This window comes from Patiria miniata, unplaced genomic scaffold (genome assembly GCF_015706575.1).
Source record: "Patiria miniata isolate m_02_andy unplaced genomic scaffold, ASM1570657v1 HiC_scaffold_19, whole genome shotgun sequence".
NCBI lineage: Eukaryota > Metazoa > Echinodermata > Asteroidea > Valvatida > Asterinidae > Patiria > Patiria miniata.
In genome coordinates, this window is record NW_024037057.1 from 15,495,014 (window position 1) to 15,514,473 (window position 19,460).

Consider the following 19,460-nt stretch of genomic DNA (forward strand, 5'->3'; position numbering starts at 1 on the left):
GCTAATTGAAGAAGATGTACCCTGGAGGATTGCTTTTCAGTCAAAACCTAGAAAAGTCGGAGTCACTGTGAAGAATTAGTTGATATTTTATAATCAGGATTATATACGTAAAAACAGACTGGACATTCGTCACAAAATGTCTGTCCCTGTTCGTATGTAACCCTAATCACATAATAAATTTGAAGCCAGTGTGAAAACTGTTATATTTTCGATTGATAACAATTTAAAATGATTTAGTCACTGGAACTGCCTATTAAAAACTGAATGTGTCCTAAGCACCCTTTTCCTTGCAGTGTGTCTGTTCACGTTAGATACGTATCACACAGAAAAGATGCCTATTATTATTTTTTTTTCAATAAAACAGATATCATCGTTTGTTTCGTCTTGTCCTAGTCACTTTCAACTTTGCAAGGTATAGGAAAAAACTAAAGAAAACACTAGCTCATCTTTTAATCTTTATATACAACATCTATAAAGTTATCTAATTGACCCATACGTGTGGAATTGCCCATATGTTAACCAATCTGTTTTAGAGTGATGTGCTTTGCAGTCTGAAGGTACTCTTGTTTTTGCTACTAACTCTTGTCTACAATGTTCAGACGATGAAGCTCAAAGAATTTGCCATGTAAGTTTGCAATCTGAAAATTAATTGGCTGACTTCCTAAAATCAAAACATGATTTTTATTTAAAGATGACAGTGGACAGTTTTAGACACATAAAGATATGAACTTGCACTGCATGGCCAGCGTTCGCTCACATTTGAGTGGTGACGACTAAATACCTACTAAGCAGATTTGGCAGGCATAACCCCAAGGGTTACAGCCCGATAGTCCGAAGGTTCGATAGTCCGAGGGTTCTTTAGTCCGAATGGTCATTAGTCCGAAAGTTCATTTTTCCGAAGGTTCGCTAGTCCGAAGGTTCAATAGTCCAAAGGCTCGATAGTCCGAAGGTTCGATAGTCCGAAGGTTCGATAGTCCGAAGGTTCGAGAGTCCGAAGGTTCGAGAGTCTTAAGTGACCATTCGTCCGAATAAAGAAGAACGTTAAAAAGTCCAAAGGCTCGATAGTCCGTGCTGACCATAGCCCACATGTGGGGTGATTTTCTTTCATGGACATTAGCCCACATGTGAAATTTATAAAATAAAAAACATCACCCCGGATGTGAAATCTTTAGAAAATGGGGTAAAGGGAACACAATGCCATCACCCCACATGTCTCATCCGTCTACAACATGTATACCGAATGGACAATAAGGTCCAGTAGGCCGAATTTACGATAAGGTTCGATAGTCCGAATGGACAACGATGTCATATGGCAGTCGGGAGCTACCACCAATCAATGCAGTAGTATTGAAAGTATCCAGAAAAGGGCTTGTCGAATAATTTTAGGTGGGAACTATCATTCATATGATTCTGCACTTCAACTGCTACATCTTGACTCATTGACCACTAGGAGAGAGTGTCACTGCCTTAGTTTTGCTAAGGATCTTCTGAAGAGTAAGCATTGTAAATCTGTATTCCCTCCATCTAATTTGGCCATCCATGGTAGGAACCTGCGTAACTCTAAGAATATTTCCACTATGCCAGCTTAAATTTGCCGTTTCAAAAATAGCCCAATCCCATACTACGTTGTTATCCCTTGTTCTAGTGTTATTTTCATACATTCCTCATCCTGAATCCCTGACCAATTCTTACGGTGGGAACATTGTGTATTTTAAACTCCTCAATAAAATCACTTTCTGTATTTTAAGTCCTATAATTTATGTGAATTTCAAATGATCTTTTATCTGTAAATCATGTACAATTTGGCCTTCGGGCCACGACACATGTGTTTTAATAAACCAAAAATAATACAATAATAACTGGACGTTATTGTCGATTTGGACTATAGGACATAAAATTATAGTCAATTCGGTTTATTGGACCTTATTTTGAATTCGGAATAATGAACCTTCGGACTATTGTGAACCTTATTTTCGTTTCGGACTATTGAACCTTCGGACTAATTAACCTTATTCTAAATTCGGACTAAACTAAGTCTATTGTATTTGATTATTAAGAAACAGTTGTCTATGCTTACTGCATCCCCTCTCGTCACTCAGTGAGGGGCATTGTGGGATACCGTCACATCGCTGACTTAACGGTAGACAGAGCTCAGAGCCATAGCACGCAAACTCATCCGAACCACACTCTGAGTGGAAATAGAAACAGGTTATCTTCACCTGTACCCCTGCGTAAACTGTTTAAAGCTTACTGAAAGTGAGGTCAAATAATGTGTCAGTGTTGGCAGAATAAGAGAAAATGGTAAAACTAAAGTGCAACACCAATAGTTTCCCTCAGGGAGGCATATTTTCAACGTCAGTGTCACTTCCGCCGATATCGTCATGCACTTAACACTTGACCATCATTGCTTACGTTCAATACCCATACAAACACATGCTTTGAAAGACACTGTAAAATATTGTAAAATATCAACAGTTAAAGAACAAATATAAAACGCTCACATCCTCAAATGGTACAGATGCCGAGTCCGTGTAACCAAACGTTTATTTGTAACGTCACATCAAGTTTTCACCATGCGAATTCGCAAGAGATGAACACGTTTGAAGTCGTGCGAATTTAGCTTTGAATGTGTTCGGGCTTTGTTTTTGCATTCGTGTAAAGTATGGTATGAACCGGCCTCTTGACAAGATACCACCACAAATCTGCGCAATGAGGGATAGCAATTTACTCTCTAAATTTGTACAGTAAAAAGTCACTCCATTCGAGTGAAGATTCACTCCCATAGTCGGAAACTAGGGACTAGACGTTTTAAAGTGAAATTTCTTCAATCGTAAAGATCGAGATTTCACTCGAGCTTCGACTGAAGTGATTTATTTCTCAGACTTTTTCAATCAAAAATGAGAGTGATTTTCACTCTAAAACGTCTAGTCCCTTATTTCACTCTGGAATTTAGAGAGTATGAGCGGCTCCACCTCATTAACTAGTTGACGCTACTGGAGTCGTGCTCGACTCGAGACGTTGTGACTAATTGTTTTATTGCCATCGACGTAGGCTTTCTCCCCGTCGGAAGGGCTCTGATGGTTAGTTTTGGGGTTCATGAAGACAGCAAGAGGCACCTCAGGTCTCAGCAGTGCATGATCATTTAAGCGAAGTCGACTTCCAAAAAGGGTGGTTGTGGCAGGTGCTACGAATATACGAGCGTACAAGTCGACGTTGGATAGCTGTACCGGGAAGTGCCCACCGAGGCAGTAACGTAGGAGAGCGCGGTGGGTAGCGTCAAGATGCCTGGCCATGGTTTTTGGTGATCGCTTGGGCATTACAACCGTACTGTACAGTAGCACTGTCTCAACTGTGGACTTAAACAGCTGTATTTTGGCACTATCGCTGGCTTCTCCGTCCCCCACAGGTGCGAGTTTTCGTGCCGCGACCCACGCCAGCTGTCGTTGTCGCTGAATGGCACTTCTGCTATCTGCCACGCTGCATCCCAGGTAGTAAAAGTCATTGCAGGCTGCAAGGGTGACACCAGCTGTTGCACAATTAGCAGTATGTGGAATGGCCCAAATGTAAATCTTCGTCTTGCTGGCATTTAGGCGAAGCCCGCTTTGGCTGATGCTGCCTCATAGCGATATAGTTAGCGTTGGGCTGCGTCTGCATCATTGGACATCACCGTCCATCGCGCCGATAAACGTCTTCTCACGGTGTATTCATCTTAACCGTAATCAGGCCGGGTTATTTTGACCGTCTCTCAGCCGGGGGGGCGGAATAAGATCTCGGCCACAAATACGAAACATTTTGAAACTCGGTACATGCATAGAGCAACTCGTCATAAACATACCCAAGAAATTTCATGACTATAGGTCAAAGGGTTGTGGAATTATGGATAATTAAATATTCATATGCACGAATGGTAATTCTGCTCTGTGTACACGACGTATGGGAAAATTCAGTTTTCACGGACGTAGCGACGGAAAATTTTTCGCTACGCGGCAACCCCTGGTCGAATTTTTATGTTTTGGTATCAAAAGATGCGCAAGGCTCGAGGCTAAAAAGCTGCCGGTGATCTTATCAATAGCTCGCCAGACTACTTAAATGTGCCCTGCCTCGTGATGTTGTTGGATCTCGTTGGATATTTGATGTACCAGCTCATCCCTTCGTCGCACGTAGGTATTTTCGAGGCTCGCCTCCAACTGTCGGTGATTTGGGTATAATAAAAATACAAAATATAATTATATAATATCTAATTCTTGTATAGCGCCAAATCCGAGTTTGGATTTGTTCGTTATGCAGCCTTTAGTTGATGTCTGGCTCGCTCCACTTCCGTATCTGTATCCCATAAGCAGACCTTCGACAGAGGATGACGCTTAGGTAAAACTTTACCTGCAGCATGTCTAACCGACTCGTCGTAGACCGCGTATCCTGACCTTCGGAAGGTTTTGTATGGCGGGCATTCTTAAAGCAAACCAGAGTGGTGGACGTTCTTTCCGAGTGTGTTTCGTCGGCCTCCATAGTCGAAGACTGAGTGTGCAGGTTAAGATTGTATGATCGGAGTGAACGCAATATGGCTTGATGTTGCGCACCTTGCGTATCACACGTGTCCAGTTCTTGTTCACGAAAATGTAGTCTAGCCGACATTTCCGTTTCCGAGGCCCAAAAGTCGGAAGCTTGGCACGACGTTGTCGCAAAACACCATTACCGCCACTAAGTCACTGCTAACAAAGAAACGGCTTCAGCGTGGGGTGTCATGTGCTCGACGCGAGCTTGATGAGCGTAACTGTTAATGCCGTCAGGCGGAAGATCAGCGTTGAGATCGCAGACGAATGCCGTCATGTCGCGACTCGGATTTGAAGTCAGGTCCCCCCCCCCAACAGTGTCAATACAATCGTTCGTGTCGGCATTTGGCATGTGGCAGTTTATCAGGTGTAGCCGTTTGTTGTGCAGTTGGACGGTCATTGAAATTATTCGATGGTGCAGTGGTTCCATATTTAGCGACGTGCTGTCGACTCTTGGTGAGATCAGAACCCCGTGACCTCCGGCTCGGGCGGTGGCAATGTGTGCTTTCCAACCACCTCCGAAGTTAAGGCATGTCGTAGGTGTGTCCAAGACCCAACGGTGTTCCTGGATCTCAATGATGTCATATTTTGAGTCATACAAAGTTTGATCAGCTCATATAGACGATTGTCTCTTGCGAGAGTTCGGAATTAATGTTCAAATGGTCACAGTCTCACAGATGCAGGGGCAAGTATTGGTGCCTCATTGCCCGAGCTGGCAGGCTCCGGGTCCGTCGGTGTTACAGATTTATCATAGGTTTCATACACATGGTTTTCGAGCATCAGGCTCATGGCATAATCTAAATAGCTCGTAGCTGACTTATATTTTTAGTTTTCAATTGTCTTCGACGATGCTGAGTTATGTTTACCAAAAATAAGTTAAGGAGGTATATCCCCTGCCCTCCCCCCCCCCGGACTTATACTCTTGCCCGCAGCTGAAACTTTAAGCCGCCTGATAAGTATTACAATACTCAGAATTACCGACTCGCATGATAGAACTTTACAGTAACAATCTCAACAGTGCTTCTAAACTAGGTGTACTATACGGAAGACTTACCTATCTCCATGAATGTTCTTAATGTGAAAGCGGCTAACCCCATCTCGTTCTGCACGAATAAACTCGAAATCAAGTGCGCTGTGATCCACAGTGGTTCTCCTGCAATTGGCGTATACACAGAAGGCATAACCCATTTTTCCCTGGAGACCACAAGAAACGTCGCTGACTGATCCACCGTATGATTTTCATGTGTCGTGCCGAACATTAATAAAGCGTCGTTTCCTGGAAATGTGTGGATGATGATTTCAACTCGAGACTCCGGTGGTACGTCGACAAACCACAGACAGTCGGTACTGATTGCCCAGGGGTCGTAAGCTGCATGGATTTGAAACTCACGCCTCCCCACAGGGTCCAAGGAAAGAAGTTGTCGAACGCCACACAGTTCTATGTAATATGGTAAGTATTAATAAACGTTGTAAACACAAATTTCAAACTACCTACTTATGTTGTATGGGTCTCTCTCAAATGACGTCATTTCCCACAGAGCGTTGACCGTCTTTTTATTCTATATCTATGGCGTCGACTTGCATAACGCGCATCAGCTGCGTTGTATTTCGAGCACCAAGCGAGCGTGTTTGGGAACATTTTCAACACTGCGCAATCATAGATATAGAATAAAAAGACATTGCTTGCTTGATTGCGTAAAATACGCAGATACAGTTCCCTAACAGAGATGGTCGTCTTTGAGAGAGGCATATTCACACCTTCGGTATTGATAAGACTAGGCTGATGGTAATAATAATAATTATAATTGGGCTTATATACCGCTTTCCATCATATCAACAATCACAAAGCGCTTTACAATTATTCTATTATTTGCATCATGTGATGCTTCATAATCAAAATACTTTTACAGAAAGAGGGTTGCGAAGCTGTGCGATATGGTCGTTTGCGTCAGCATTAGGGTAGAATAAGTATTTGTGTTTTGCAAGCTATCCAAACATAAACGGGACTTAAAATTCCCATCATTTTAAAATTAAGTGAAAAATACCATGGCTTCCGTTTCCTCGGTGATATCAGAGGTGTTACGCGTAAAAAGGAACCCCAAACGTGACATAGTCAATTGACTGTTTTTATGGTCAGTGCACTTATCTGAAAAACAGTTAATCCAAGAAGCCCCAGATTCATCAACCTTACCGTTTCGCTTAACATCACACCTGCTCTCATCCCAGAAGTCGGGACAATCAAACTGAGCATCACACAAAGCTGACTCTGTAATGCAGACCGTCACATCAGTTTCATTTGAGCAGCTTGTAAATCCAGCAGGGCACAGTCCTTTTTCAAAGTTTTCCAGAAAACGAAGGAATAACCGACAAATCTTATCAATACTTAATGGTGTAAATAACAATGGTCACCGAGCTAAAGACTAAATTTGAAAAGGATCAGAGGCCGGACGGTACTGGTGGAGACTTTAAAATCCTCATTTCATAATGCTTTGTGGTTTAGAAAATTCCTGTAAATAATCACTCACTCTTGAATAGTGTGCACTATTATATGTGCCTTAGAAAACAAATCAGGTTTTAATCATCGTACTATGGACTTTTGCGCTTCAAGTTGTATACGTCTTTAAAAATAAACGACAATTAAATCTCCCGCATTAGATGTTTAATTTAAATGTGTGTGGGTGTTGGTTATAATAGAGTTTAGACATTACAAAAGAAAATGAGTGCAATCTCTGTAAAGAACTTACTCTCCTGGTGCTGGTATATTTTCAATGCAACCTGTGGCTCAAACTGTTCATCTCCTCGGATCCGACTAGAACGCATTAACACCCAGGCCCGCGTTGTTTGGCTTCCCACGTAGATCTTGCCCATATCAACAGTAGAAACGTCGGTAGAGAACAGCACAGTCTCCGTCACCGTCGGATCCGACCCGACCCCGGCCGACAGACGGAACTTCCCGAATGATGGAATTTGCAAATGCAACACCTCAATGAAAATGTACGCGTGCACCTCAGCCACAACATACCAAGAACACTGATAAAATCCACTAAGAAATCTATCATTTGTGAAGTGATCAACGTATACGATCTCATTGAAAGGTAGCGGATACTCTTCCTCACCACACACACGGTCTAGATAGAAAAAAAAATACCAATAACATTATGGTGTGTAGGCCTTTAGTAACCCACGCCGAGTATGTGAAACCAATTGATCAGTGTGAGTCTACAGGATGAGTAAAAAAAAAAAACCAAAATGCCTTGGTGTCCCCTATTTTGGAAGAATGTTTGCATGTAGCACTTTCCAGATCGAGGATATGAGAGCCCAAGTAAAAAAGCTTTTAATAAAAGAATCATTCAAATCGCTCATGTACTTTTCCAGTTATGGAATTTTGATGACAAATATTTTTTTTATAAACCTTGTCAACAGATCACATTAGGTACTTGATACTTCAGTTAAAATGAAACCATGTCGTTTCAGAATAATCCCATAAGTGTCCGGTGTAGCCAAGTAAAAGGCAGGGCAAAACTACAAACACTTGTCATTCTAATGCACGTTATTTTAACATTGAAAGCAGCAGGTTTTTATCATGGTTATGACAGTGTTCTGAAGTGTTTTCTTTTAATGTGAATTGTTTTCGTTTTGCTGAAATATAACTAACCTTTACTGTGATCCGTGGACAAGCTTAAAAAAAAACCCGGTGTTTGCGTTCAAACTTCAATCACTGGAAAAGTACATAAATGATTTGAATGATTCTTTCCTAATAGAAAGCTTATTAGTTGGGCTTTCAACCCCTATCTCAGGAAAGCCCTACATGCAAAACTTCTGTAAAAAAAAAATAATAATAATAAAAAATAGAAGGCACCATTTGGATTTCCTTGTTTTGTTTTGTTTTTGACTCACCCTGTATTAAATATCAAAACTGACCAATCCAAAATTGTGAAACTTATCAAATAGATTCGTTAGCGTGTGTTATCAACACATTTGTTCATGTCAGCCTGTATCTATAGACAAATCCGGAAACGCGATAACTGTTCACTCACGAGGCCCCTTACAATTGAGAAACCATTGCGGACGCTAATGAAACTTCCCCGTGACAGATTGTCTGAGCAATAGCTTGTACAACGCTTTCGCCATTGAAGGATGCCTTCGTGAAAGAAGTGACAGCGTGCCCGGATTGGTCCACGGAAGTGATTTCTTTGTACCGACGCCCAATCCATGGCTTGGAACAAACGACATATTTTGAGGCCAATTGTATGGGGTTTGTATTGGCTGAAAATACGATTGTACCGATTTTGATGATATTATTTAGTATAAAAAAAACCCAGATCAATGCTCTGAAATTGTAAACATTATTTTGATATTTGTTGAGTTCTTGGCTCATTGCATTCTAATAAGAGGACGGTTCTTACATTTTACTGAGGATATATGTAACAGAAACCAACGTGTTTAACCTCAGCGGAAGCACATTGTTACAAGAGTCTAAGTAATAATAAACGTGTACACGTTTCCTCTTAGATTTTCAAAACCGGAAAACCAAGTTCAAGGTACTGCTAAGCAGTAAACATTTGATAGCAAATGTACTTGGTATGTGAAAGGAAATGTCACTTTTTTCCCCAGCAATCTGTCTTTTTTGGGCATTTTTTAACCCTAAAAGGGCCGGGGCGGAATCCTCCCCCCCCCCCTCAACATTTCCGCGATAGCTTTGAAAAAAAAACTAATTTTTCGCGACCCGAGCTGTAATGACTTTTTAGCCTTGAGCCTTGCGCATCTTTTGAAACCAAAAACATAAAAAAATTCCTGGCGCTATGCGCCGTAAAAAATAGATTTTCCCATATACGTCGTATACACAGAGCAGAATTACCATTCATACATATGAATAATTAATTAGCCATAATTCCAAAACCCTTTGACCTATAGTTACGACATTTCTGGGGTATGTTAATAAGGAGTTGCTCTATACATGTACTAAGTTTCAAAATGTTTCGTCACTCGATGGCCGCCCCCCCTCCCCCCCCCCCCCCCCCGGCTGAGAGATGGTCAAAATAATTCGGTCTTTTTAGTGTTAAGGCATTTAATGCTTATGTAGCAGCAAGGTGAATCTGTCCCCAGGATATATAATTAGACTGCACTTACGACAGAAAGACTCATCAAACCCAGGGCAGTCATTTACACCGTCACACAATTCCGTGAAGTCTCTGCATGTGTAGTCGGATGGGCAGAAGAATTGGTCCGCTCTGCAAAAATACGGTGGACCTGGATAGATACCACAATGAAAGAACTTGCTCACATACAATAGGCAGGCACTGATGCTCACGAAAAGTAAACGAACATAGCAAGTGAAATCTGAGTGTGAAATATTAGTAAGGTTTAATTGGAAAAACTACTCCAAGGAATATGTTTCGTTTCTGTTTCATTACCAATCTACATGCCTAGAGCTAATATGTACATTAAACAATTCATGAGTTCATTACGTTATGTTCCTTTTTTTTCCCGCAAACTGAGTTGTCTGAAGAATGGGTGAATTTCATTATACCAACAACCTCGTATAATATATAACTAAAATTGTCCCTGTAAATTACCGCATCCTAGTTCGTCAGAAGCATCCTGACATTCCGCAGTACCCGAGCACCTGGCTCCGTAATCTATGCAAGGATCGAACATGGAATATCTACATGGGAAATCCTCGCCACACCAATGCAGTATCTCTGAAAAGGACACAGAAAAGAAGATATGTGGCACCAATATTAATAATACCAGCACAAATACAATACATGCATTTATAAGGTCATACACGTAAACAAAAACAAAGAGACGAATAAAAAAAAGAAGCTAGATCGGATCTTGAAAGATGCGGGCCAACAAATTCGTGTATTGTTTTGACCTTAATTGGCCCCCATATGTGTCAGATGAAAAGGCCACCATGGATAATTGTTAATGTTTGACCAAGGCCAACATGTTGACAGCGCTACTTTTGTCAATTCAGCTTCTTTGAAATTGGACATCTCTGACCCATAACTGTAGGTCAGCCGAAGAGCTACGTGGCCATTAACATTTATTTTGATGTTTGATCAATTAAGCCAACACGTTGACAGCGCCATTTGAAATTTCACGTTAATTTTACATTGATCCCATGACGACCGTTGACCCAAGTTTGATTATATGACATTTTGGGGCTGGGCCCTTGATACTTTTGACAAAGCTCAGTTGAAATTGGTCAAATATGTAGGAACAATGTCAACGTTTGTTGCTAACTAACTAACGTTCAGACCAACGGAGAGACATGATGATTTGTTGACCTGCTACCTGCAGCAAAGATAAGCGGAAAGTCAACCATCCTTAGGTTCCCTGTAAAACACTTATAATTTTCCCTTTTATCTGTTTGTGTTGCTGGCTGATTGACATGGATGGAAAACGGCAAATTGAAGAATGCGTATTGCCATTACATTTGTTAAATGTTCATATGTAAAAACTCAAACTTGTTCAGTGTCCATTCCATCTACAGTTATTGCCACTGATCGAAAGTTGTACAAAGAAATGTCGTGGTGCATATCCTTACAGGGCCGTAATACCATGGAAGCTAAAACGTTAATCTACGCGCACCAACATCTTCATACTCAGCAACCATGCGGTCAAGGCGTCGTACAACTCGATATGGCGTGGAACCGTATAATACACCCCGAGTAAAGTGTCCACCAACCAACCAACCAACCTACCCACCCACCCAACCACAAACCAACCCACCAACCAACATAAGCAGCTCAAGCCCACGGCGTGTTTTACACCACCGTAGAAAAAATTAAAGCCGAATAAAGTGCGTGTTAATGACTATTAACTTAATAAGTGTACGTTGGTTGTTTGCTATGTTCAGATATTCATTCTATTTTTAAAGATACACTCAACAAAAAACGCCCCCCCCCCCTTCCAATACTTTTTTGTCTAAATCAAAAACTACTGAGCACCCTTGCTCAAATTACAACTAATAAACAGTACAGAAATTCATTAGCAATCTAGCCACACTCTTTATATGGCCAAAAACATTGGTAATGTGTACGGAATCATGCAATTTAGAACATTCCACGTGCAAGTTGTGGTTCACACTCACTTTGCACGTACACTTTAATGAGCTTTTAGGGCGGTGCCTGTTCTTATATCTATACATCATGATGTTAAAAATGATGGCTCTTCGGCTGAGAAAACTGTGAGCTTGATTAAGGACCATTGGTCGACAACATGTTTCGTGACGTAGCTGTGACAACTTGTCACCATGAAACCTCTTGATGCTGGCTCCTTATGTGACTGTTGGTATTTTGGGTTGTATAGTAACCAGCGATTCATTACACTTTGGACTGTTCGCAATTAGTCATTAAGACTAGTCCAACCATTGCTGACTATTTAACCGGCGTTCGATCGGAATGAGCTGAATCAGTGACTATAGATTCCGATTAAACTTGATAAAATAAGGTTTTCCTCTTCGCATGAATTAAGTGCTGAAATTTAGTTAGTGGCTACCTAAAACGGTTGACAAGCGTTACATGGAACATGGACTCATAGCATCCCTTGGCAGGCAAACAAACAAAGAGGTTTAACCTAACAACTAGCATAAAGAACTTTACTATTTATTTAGAACATGTTGGCCTGGAGCTTGCACTCGAGCGAGTAGATAAAAAATACCAAGTACGTGACCAGCTTAAGGCCAAAAAAAGCTCCGGTTTCTGATATTCGCGCGCGTCGCCATAGCCATGCGCGTCGGCAAAATCAAAAAGTGTTTGTTTGTTTTTCAATGTAAGATGATGTCTCGAGACCGCCAAACTCACTGGTTCGACTGGAATCCTGCTGCTGCACAATTTTAACGTGTTTTGTAACGGGATACGAGCGAGTATAAGCTTTCCCTTACGAAAATATCCCATGTAGTCCCCATGGGAATCCCATGGGGACTATATGGTGGTTCATGGGAAAATAAGTTTTCCCATTGGGAATCATATTTACGCCATGGGTTTTATATTTTCCCAGTGGGGAACCATTTTCTTCCCCATGGGGTTTTCTCTTTTTTCCATGGGTGTTTATTTTTTCCCTTACATATTAATATTCTTCTCCATGAGTTTTCTTTTTTACCCATGGGTAACCATATTCTTCCCCACGGGTTTTTCATTTTCCCCATGGGCTTTTTTTCCCCCATAGGTGGCCATATTTTTCCCCATAAGCCTTCTTTTTCCCCATGTGTTTTCTCTTTGCCCAATGGGGAACCATATCCTCCCCATTTGGGAACCATATCCTCCCTAAGTCCCTATGGGGAACCATATCCTCCCAATGGGGAACCATATCATTCTAATGTGGAACCATGTCCTACCCAAGGGGAACCTTATTCTTTTCTCCATGGCTTTCCATTATTTTGGAACCTCACTTTTCCAATCGTGAACCTCAGCCTCCCCAAGGGAATATACACATGTAACTTCCCAGCAGGTCTTCATCATGAGGCAACATTGTAATTGTTATATAAAGCAATATTACAGACTTGTGCCATAATTTATCAACTAAATTGTTATTTTTATTTTGGATAAATGGCTTCTTCTCAAAAATTTGATAAATGGCTTCTTCTTTCACAAATATGAGCAGACACTATTCATATGTTTTGTTCTCAAACGTATTTTATCTGTGCGTCACTTTGCAAATAACCTCCAATATGCACAATACAGAGTCAAAAAAAAAAATTCTTTTAAAATTGGCCATTTTTTTTTGTAGTAATATAGATAAGATATTTTCGAATGTACTTTTTAGAGTAACTCTTCCTGCTTCTTTTGGTGACATTTTCACTGGATTAGTTTTCATGCGTGACTGCACAGGAGACAATTAAAGGGGTCGGGTGAAATCTGACTTGCGCCAACTGGTCAAGGCTGGATAAGACTGAGACAATTAAAAAGAACACAACCAATGTCTTGGATCCGGTCATGGAATGCATGATCAGTTCAGATTTGTGGATCTTGCTTGCAAGAGTTTCAGTAGGCAAATCTGAATGACCTCCAGAAAAGGATAACTCGTGAAATTGACATTCTCAGACAAGACGGGGAGGTGATTCGCCCTGCTGTTGCAGGAATGATGCGCCGAGCCCAGCTTTGTGCATTGTACGATATTGTGGCCATGTTGAGGACTAAGACACCGTAGAATTAAATTGCCTTTTTAATTTAATTTAAATGTTTTAAATAAACACGAAGTTTAAAAGATAATGAAATCCTGTTTTGTCTCTTTGTTAGACAACGGTTGTATTCTTTTAAAGTGTTTCTTTCTTATATAACATTTACGTTGTGTCTTTTGACTGTGTCTGTGTCTTTTGACTGTGTCTGTGTCTTTTGACTCAATTTTCTTTAACCAAAATCGAATTATTATTTCTCTAAACTTCTGCATATGTGCACAATTTCTCGTTGAAATGTAATCTTCACTTTTTAAGTGGTTTATTTAAAGATATAGTCCATCATTTGTAATTTGTGCATTTTGTTCGTTTGAAGCAACAAAAGTGCTCAAAATCTAAAGAAGGGTACTGAACAACTAACTTGATGAAGTTTCAGCTTAGCTTCAGCTGTATATTCCGAGAAAAACAGTATTCTAGGATCTCAATTTCAAATCAAAAGTTGCTGACTCATGTTTTGCATTGGGCCTGAATTTAGCGTCCGAGACACGTTCTCACTGAGCCGACTGCAGCTACGCAATACTTGCGCGCGCTCCCGCCGAATAACAAAACGAACTTCTAATTTAAATTTCCTACGGTGCGTCTTAAGAAGCACCGTTGGAAAAGCCTTCTTTCGTTGAGAAAACAGTGAGTAGCAGTTTCTATTTTATCAGTTATTTTGTGCACGTTCACACCGCATTTCAAAAGTGGCATTTAAAATTTTGGCGGTCTCTAGATATCATTTTCTCGCAGATTAGCAATTCAGATAAAAAATATTTCACAGGGGGTTTGATACAAGTGTCTCCTTTGCAAACAGTAGGCTTTCAGACACTTGTCAAAAGATATTTTGATCATTACCAAAGCCACCTACCCTTAAATTTAAGCATTCTTTGAAAAATTGTGTTTTGATTTACATGTATACATTTTACGAACTGGAAATGTTTACAAGTTAAGAACCCAATCACTCTCAATGGTATTAGGGAATGTATAGATATAGGAGTGTGGGAAAAGTTATCTTTTTTGAATGAATATTGTTCTTAATATCAACAGGTTGACAAACACCGACATCATTAGAAGTACCAGTTACGAGTTTAATATGGGCTGCATTGGCATCTGTTTGTATGTCATTTAGTATGCTTCTGTAAGCGCTTACCGTTAAAGGGAATGTACATCATTGGCTTATACTTTAATTTTCAGAAATGAACTATTTGAGGGGTTAGTATAATAGATCAAATTATTGTTACACTGACATGTTTGAAGTTTTGTTTTCGAAAATGCTGGAAAAACCAAGAAAAACAAAAATTTTCAAGTAGTCTGGTTCCCTGACTCCACTGAAGATGAAATGGATCAATTTACAGATGCCGGAAAATTGTACGCTAAGGGAACCAGTCTAGCTGACCTGCACCCATTCATGAACATAAAACCAATTAGCAAACAAAATTGGACTGAAAAAAAATGGTAAATTTGGAGCAGTAGTAAAAAATAGTTAGGTTTTTCCTACGGTGGTCGGCCGACCACCGTTGGAAATGTAAACAAAAATACAATTTTCTTGAAAATGACTTCACACCAGGTGCCATAATTTTACAGGATGCTTTAGGATGCTTTAGGATGCTGTAAGGTATTTCGTAAAAACTTGGTCATTTTATTTTTCGATGTTTGCAAATGTTGTATTTTCCCTTTAATCTATTATACAAAATAAAGCATTTGTTCTCAGTAACACCAATGTTCACAACTGTATCAAAAGACCCGTCATTCAGAACAATGCAAGAACAATTCTTGCGAGTGACTCTGTCATATTGTTTAAAGTGAACTAATTTTTCTTCAACTATCACTCGATCATAAAAGGACACATGACCCTGAACTGGGTTGTCCAGTACAGTGCCATTCTTTGCAGAACTGTTGTGTTGCCTATTTTTGGACAGCCTAGCAAAGTGACATCCTCATCAATCTGAAAAGCATGGCTTGATGGAAGAAGATTATCTAGTAATGGGTCACAATCAAGTTGAACTTGTTGCGACTTATTAGTTACAACAAACTTGGACATTAATTTAGGAAAATGCTTCCATATAGTAAAGTTACTATGGTAAAGTTACTACTAACCTGGACTGGTACAGACTGAGTGCCATGAAACATATTCAGTAGATTGCCATTGTAAGACTCAAACAAAAATGTTGAGTTGGCCCACAAAGGTCCCCAATTCCTAATGGTATAGACTACATGAATGACCTGGTGAATATTGAATGTGTTGTGTTGTTTTCCATTGAGCACCCCGACAAAGATAACAAATGTCTTTTAACATAAGATCTGCATTCACTAAACCGGTTTCAGATATTTATTCTGATAGTAGCAATGCCATACTGTGAACCAACGGCAGCCAGTGCTTCAAGTAGTCTTCCGGGAGAATGCCAATTAGACAAGGAAGTGAAAAAAATAGTAACCATGATCTCCACTCCAAGCCCTTCCAAAATCGACTCTGAGTCAGACATCGAGGTGCTCGTGTAAAATTATTTGGGGGCTGAATACTGATCAATCGCTCATCAACTTGATCAATTTGAGTCCCCATGTAATATCCCTCTTTGTGATTTGATGAGTCGAACCAAAGGTTCCCAAAGATCCTTGCAACTCCAAGAAGACTGTTATGTAAATAGTCAACAGTAAATCCCTGTATAATATTAAATGTTGTGAGAAGCATTAACATTAAAGGCCCCTTGACACCCCGCATGTCATTATTTTGGAGAAGTGCTTCCTCAGCATCTACTACAGTTTGTCTGTGAGTACGCAATTCGGCAGGTTCTTCTGATAAGGGATAAACCTGAACAAATCCTCTCCCTTTTTCCACACGTTCCCCTTCTCGAATGCTGTGACGTCATCAAACCGGATGTTATGTGTTATTAATACATACACTTATTTTTTTCATATTTTCATACGTTATTTTAACTTTACAATGAACACTTCACAATGAAAATAAATTATACGTGTACATAAAATGTTTACTGCAATTAATCACACCGTTAAGATTTATTTTCTTTTCACAAAATAATTGATTGGGAAAGGGTACACGTTTTCAATTTAATCAGGAAAACTTTTTATGGCATATTTACACTTTCATTGTTATGTTTAACGCAGTTAGATTAACCTTAGAATTTGAAGGGTAACAGACAAATAAATTTTACTTTAAATCTACAGTCCATCATTTGCAACTATCGAAAAAGTAACTGTGTTACAACTTATAATGTAGTAACCAACGGATAACGTATCACCAACCAATTATGTATCACAAATTGACCGATATTTTATCACTAACCGATAATGTAGCAAAAATTGACTGATAGTGTAGTAAAATTTGTATCCGATAATGTATCACGTGTCGACGGATAAATGTAACTACAAAATAACTGTATCCGATAATGTATCACCACGGAACGGATACTGTATCAACTGATAATGTTTCAAAAATCAACCGATAATGTATCAGTATATTTGGAAAAGGTGTATATATTGCAAATTAATTGAAGTCTAATAAGTGCCTTTACTATGATAAGTCCCCACTCGGGAAAGTTTATCATTAAGAATTTTTTTCGGTGAATTTGGGAGGGAGTTGCTCTGGTTTGGAGACGCTCTACTTCCAAGTGGGCCTAGGCTATAGTGGCGTATGCAGCTTTTGATGTCGGGGGGGGGGGGGGGTGGTAACCGCACTCGCACATCCGCGCCGAAATGCGGACCAGTTCTTTTCTCCGGACACTTGGGCTCCGTGCTCCAACCAAGAGAGCGCGTTTTACCACTTTTGAGAGCACCATGGACGTATGGGACCATTGATCTCCGTATGGAGATCAATGGACGGGACAGCATGTGCGTACTGTACTGTACTGGTTCGCGCGCCAAGTTCCACACCACTTCCAGAATGTGCCAAGGCTATTAGCCGCAGCGTCTTCGCATGATCGACAGGCAACGTCGGCGCGCGCATACGTTCAATTTAACTTGCGATGGTCTCCCAGATTATTCCCTCCCCCAATTTCGCTCGTACCCCGCGCCCTGCAAACAGGACGCTGTGATACCCTGATGAATTCACGCTCTGATTGGTTGGATTTTGCGTGGCCAGTGATCTGCGCGTCATCAAGGTTATGACTCTGCAAGGTTTGAAACGGCCATTAAGACTGATTCATTACTCTTTTATTCCAGTTTAGAGATGTATTCTTTCTCGTTGAAAAGCGTAATAATGTACGAAATTCTTTAAAACGTATCGTGTTGTAAATTTACAATTCCCGTCATTCGCTCAGGCTCCATTTCGAATCACGAACGGTCGGATTGCATTATGCGATGCTCAAAATTGTGTCCACATGGTCCGCAATGAAACAGAAATCACATCCGGTATTGAATGTGCGCAACTCTATTGGAAGTTTTCGGATAGCATTTGCGCACATTGTTTAAGTGTGGTCTTGAACAGCTGCAGCCAGATGCTTTATACAAAGGTCATAGGCCACTTCCTTCATAAGATTCCGGGAAGCTCATCAGAGTATCCCAGCGTCCTGTTTGCAGGGCGGGGGGTACGAGCGAATCCCCCAATAACTTTGCATCATTCAAAATACGCAGTGGATGGACCGGGAACCAGCCTTGGTCCTCCCCCAACTCTCTCCGTTTCTGGCCGTTGAAGGGGAACTTGTGCACGGAGCCCATAGCTCCACGGTAAAATCAAAACTGAGGGAGGGGGGGGGCTGGAGACCACATGACACTGGGGGCGCTGTTCATGATACAAATGTATCAGCGCATTTCAAGCTTTTTGTACTCTTTCTCCCTTTCTCAGTACTATTTAATACATTTCGGCGGTTGGAAAGTTTGAAAAATACCTCAAAATCTGCCTTTTTTCTCTAAATACGAAATAATGGGGGGTTTGATCCAATAGCACAGACCCCCCTCCTCGGTCAAAAAGTGGGGCGGGATATATAGGACATAAAACAAACATTTGTGTACACCTTCTCCCCATACTGATACATTATCGGTTGAATTTTTTTATGCTTAATCGGTTGATACAGTATCCGTTCCGTGGTGATACATTATCGGATACATTTACTTTGTAGTTACATTATCCGTCGACACGTGATACATTATCGGATACAAAATTGTACTACACTATCAGTCAATTTATGCTACATTATCGGTTAGTAATACAATATCGGTCAATTTGTGATACATTATCGGTTGGTGATACGTTATCCGTTGGTTACTACATTATCAGTTGTAACAAACTGACGTAATTATTATTGAAAAACATACATGGTTGAGAGAAAGTAAGGGAACTAAACTCCCTGTGAAATTATTCTTTCTGGCATGCTGTCAGGTTGCACAAGTGCGCGCGGTTTTTATAAGTTCCTGTGCTGCATGCCCATGGCAAATTCCATGGTAAATTCCCATGCAGATCACCATGGTGAATTCCCATGCAGATCTCCATGGTAAATTCCCATGCAGATCCCCATGGTAAATTCCCATGCAGATCCCCATGACGAATTCCCATGCAGATCCCCTTGGCGAATTCCCATGCAGACCGGGCAAATTCCCATGTAGCTGCATTTGCTGCATGCGCATGGCAAATTCCATGGTAAATTCCCATGCAGATCCCCATGGTGAATTCCCATGCAGATCTCCATGGTAAATTCCCATGCAGATCCCCATGGTAAATTCCCATGCAGATCCCCATGGCAAATTCCCATGGTAAATTCCCATGCAGATCCCATGGTCAATCCCATGCAGATCCCCAT

At 40.6% G+C, this 19,460-nt stretch overlaps 1 protein-coding gene across 2 annotated transcripts in view; it reads right to left on the reverse strand.

The window, feature by feature from the left end:
* Positions 1-19,460, reverse strand: part of LOC119725894 — a 39,070-nt gene that overhangs the window by 17,939 nt on the left and 1,671 nt on the right. For both annotated transcript variants that reach the window (XM_038197489.1, XM_038197488.1), the window contains exons 4-9: positions 10,127-10,252; positions 9,681-9,800; positions 7,295-7,678; positions 6,742-6,879; positions 5,605-5,988; positions 2,078-2,188 (exon numbers count right to left, since the gene is read on the reverse strand). In XM_038197489.1, the coding sequence (XP_038053417.1) occupies positions 2,078-2,188; positions 5,605-5,988; positions 6,742-6,879; positions 7,295-7,678; positions 9,681-9,800; positions 10,127-10,252 (1,263 nt within the window). The remainder of the gene's footprint in view (positions 1-2,077; positions 2,189-5,604; positions 5,989-6,741; positions 6,880-7,294; positions 7,679-9,680; positions 9,801-10,126; positions 10,253-19,460) is intronic.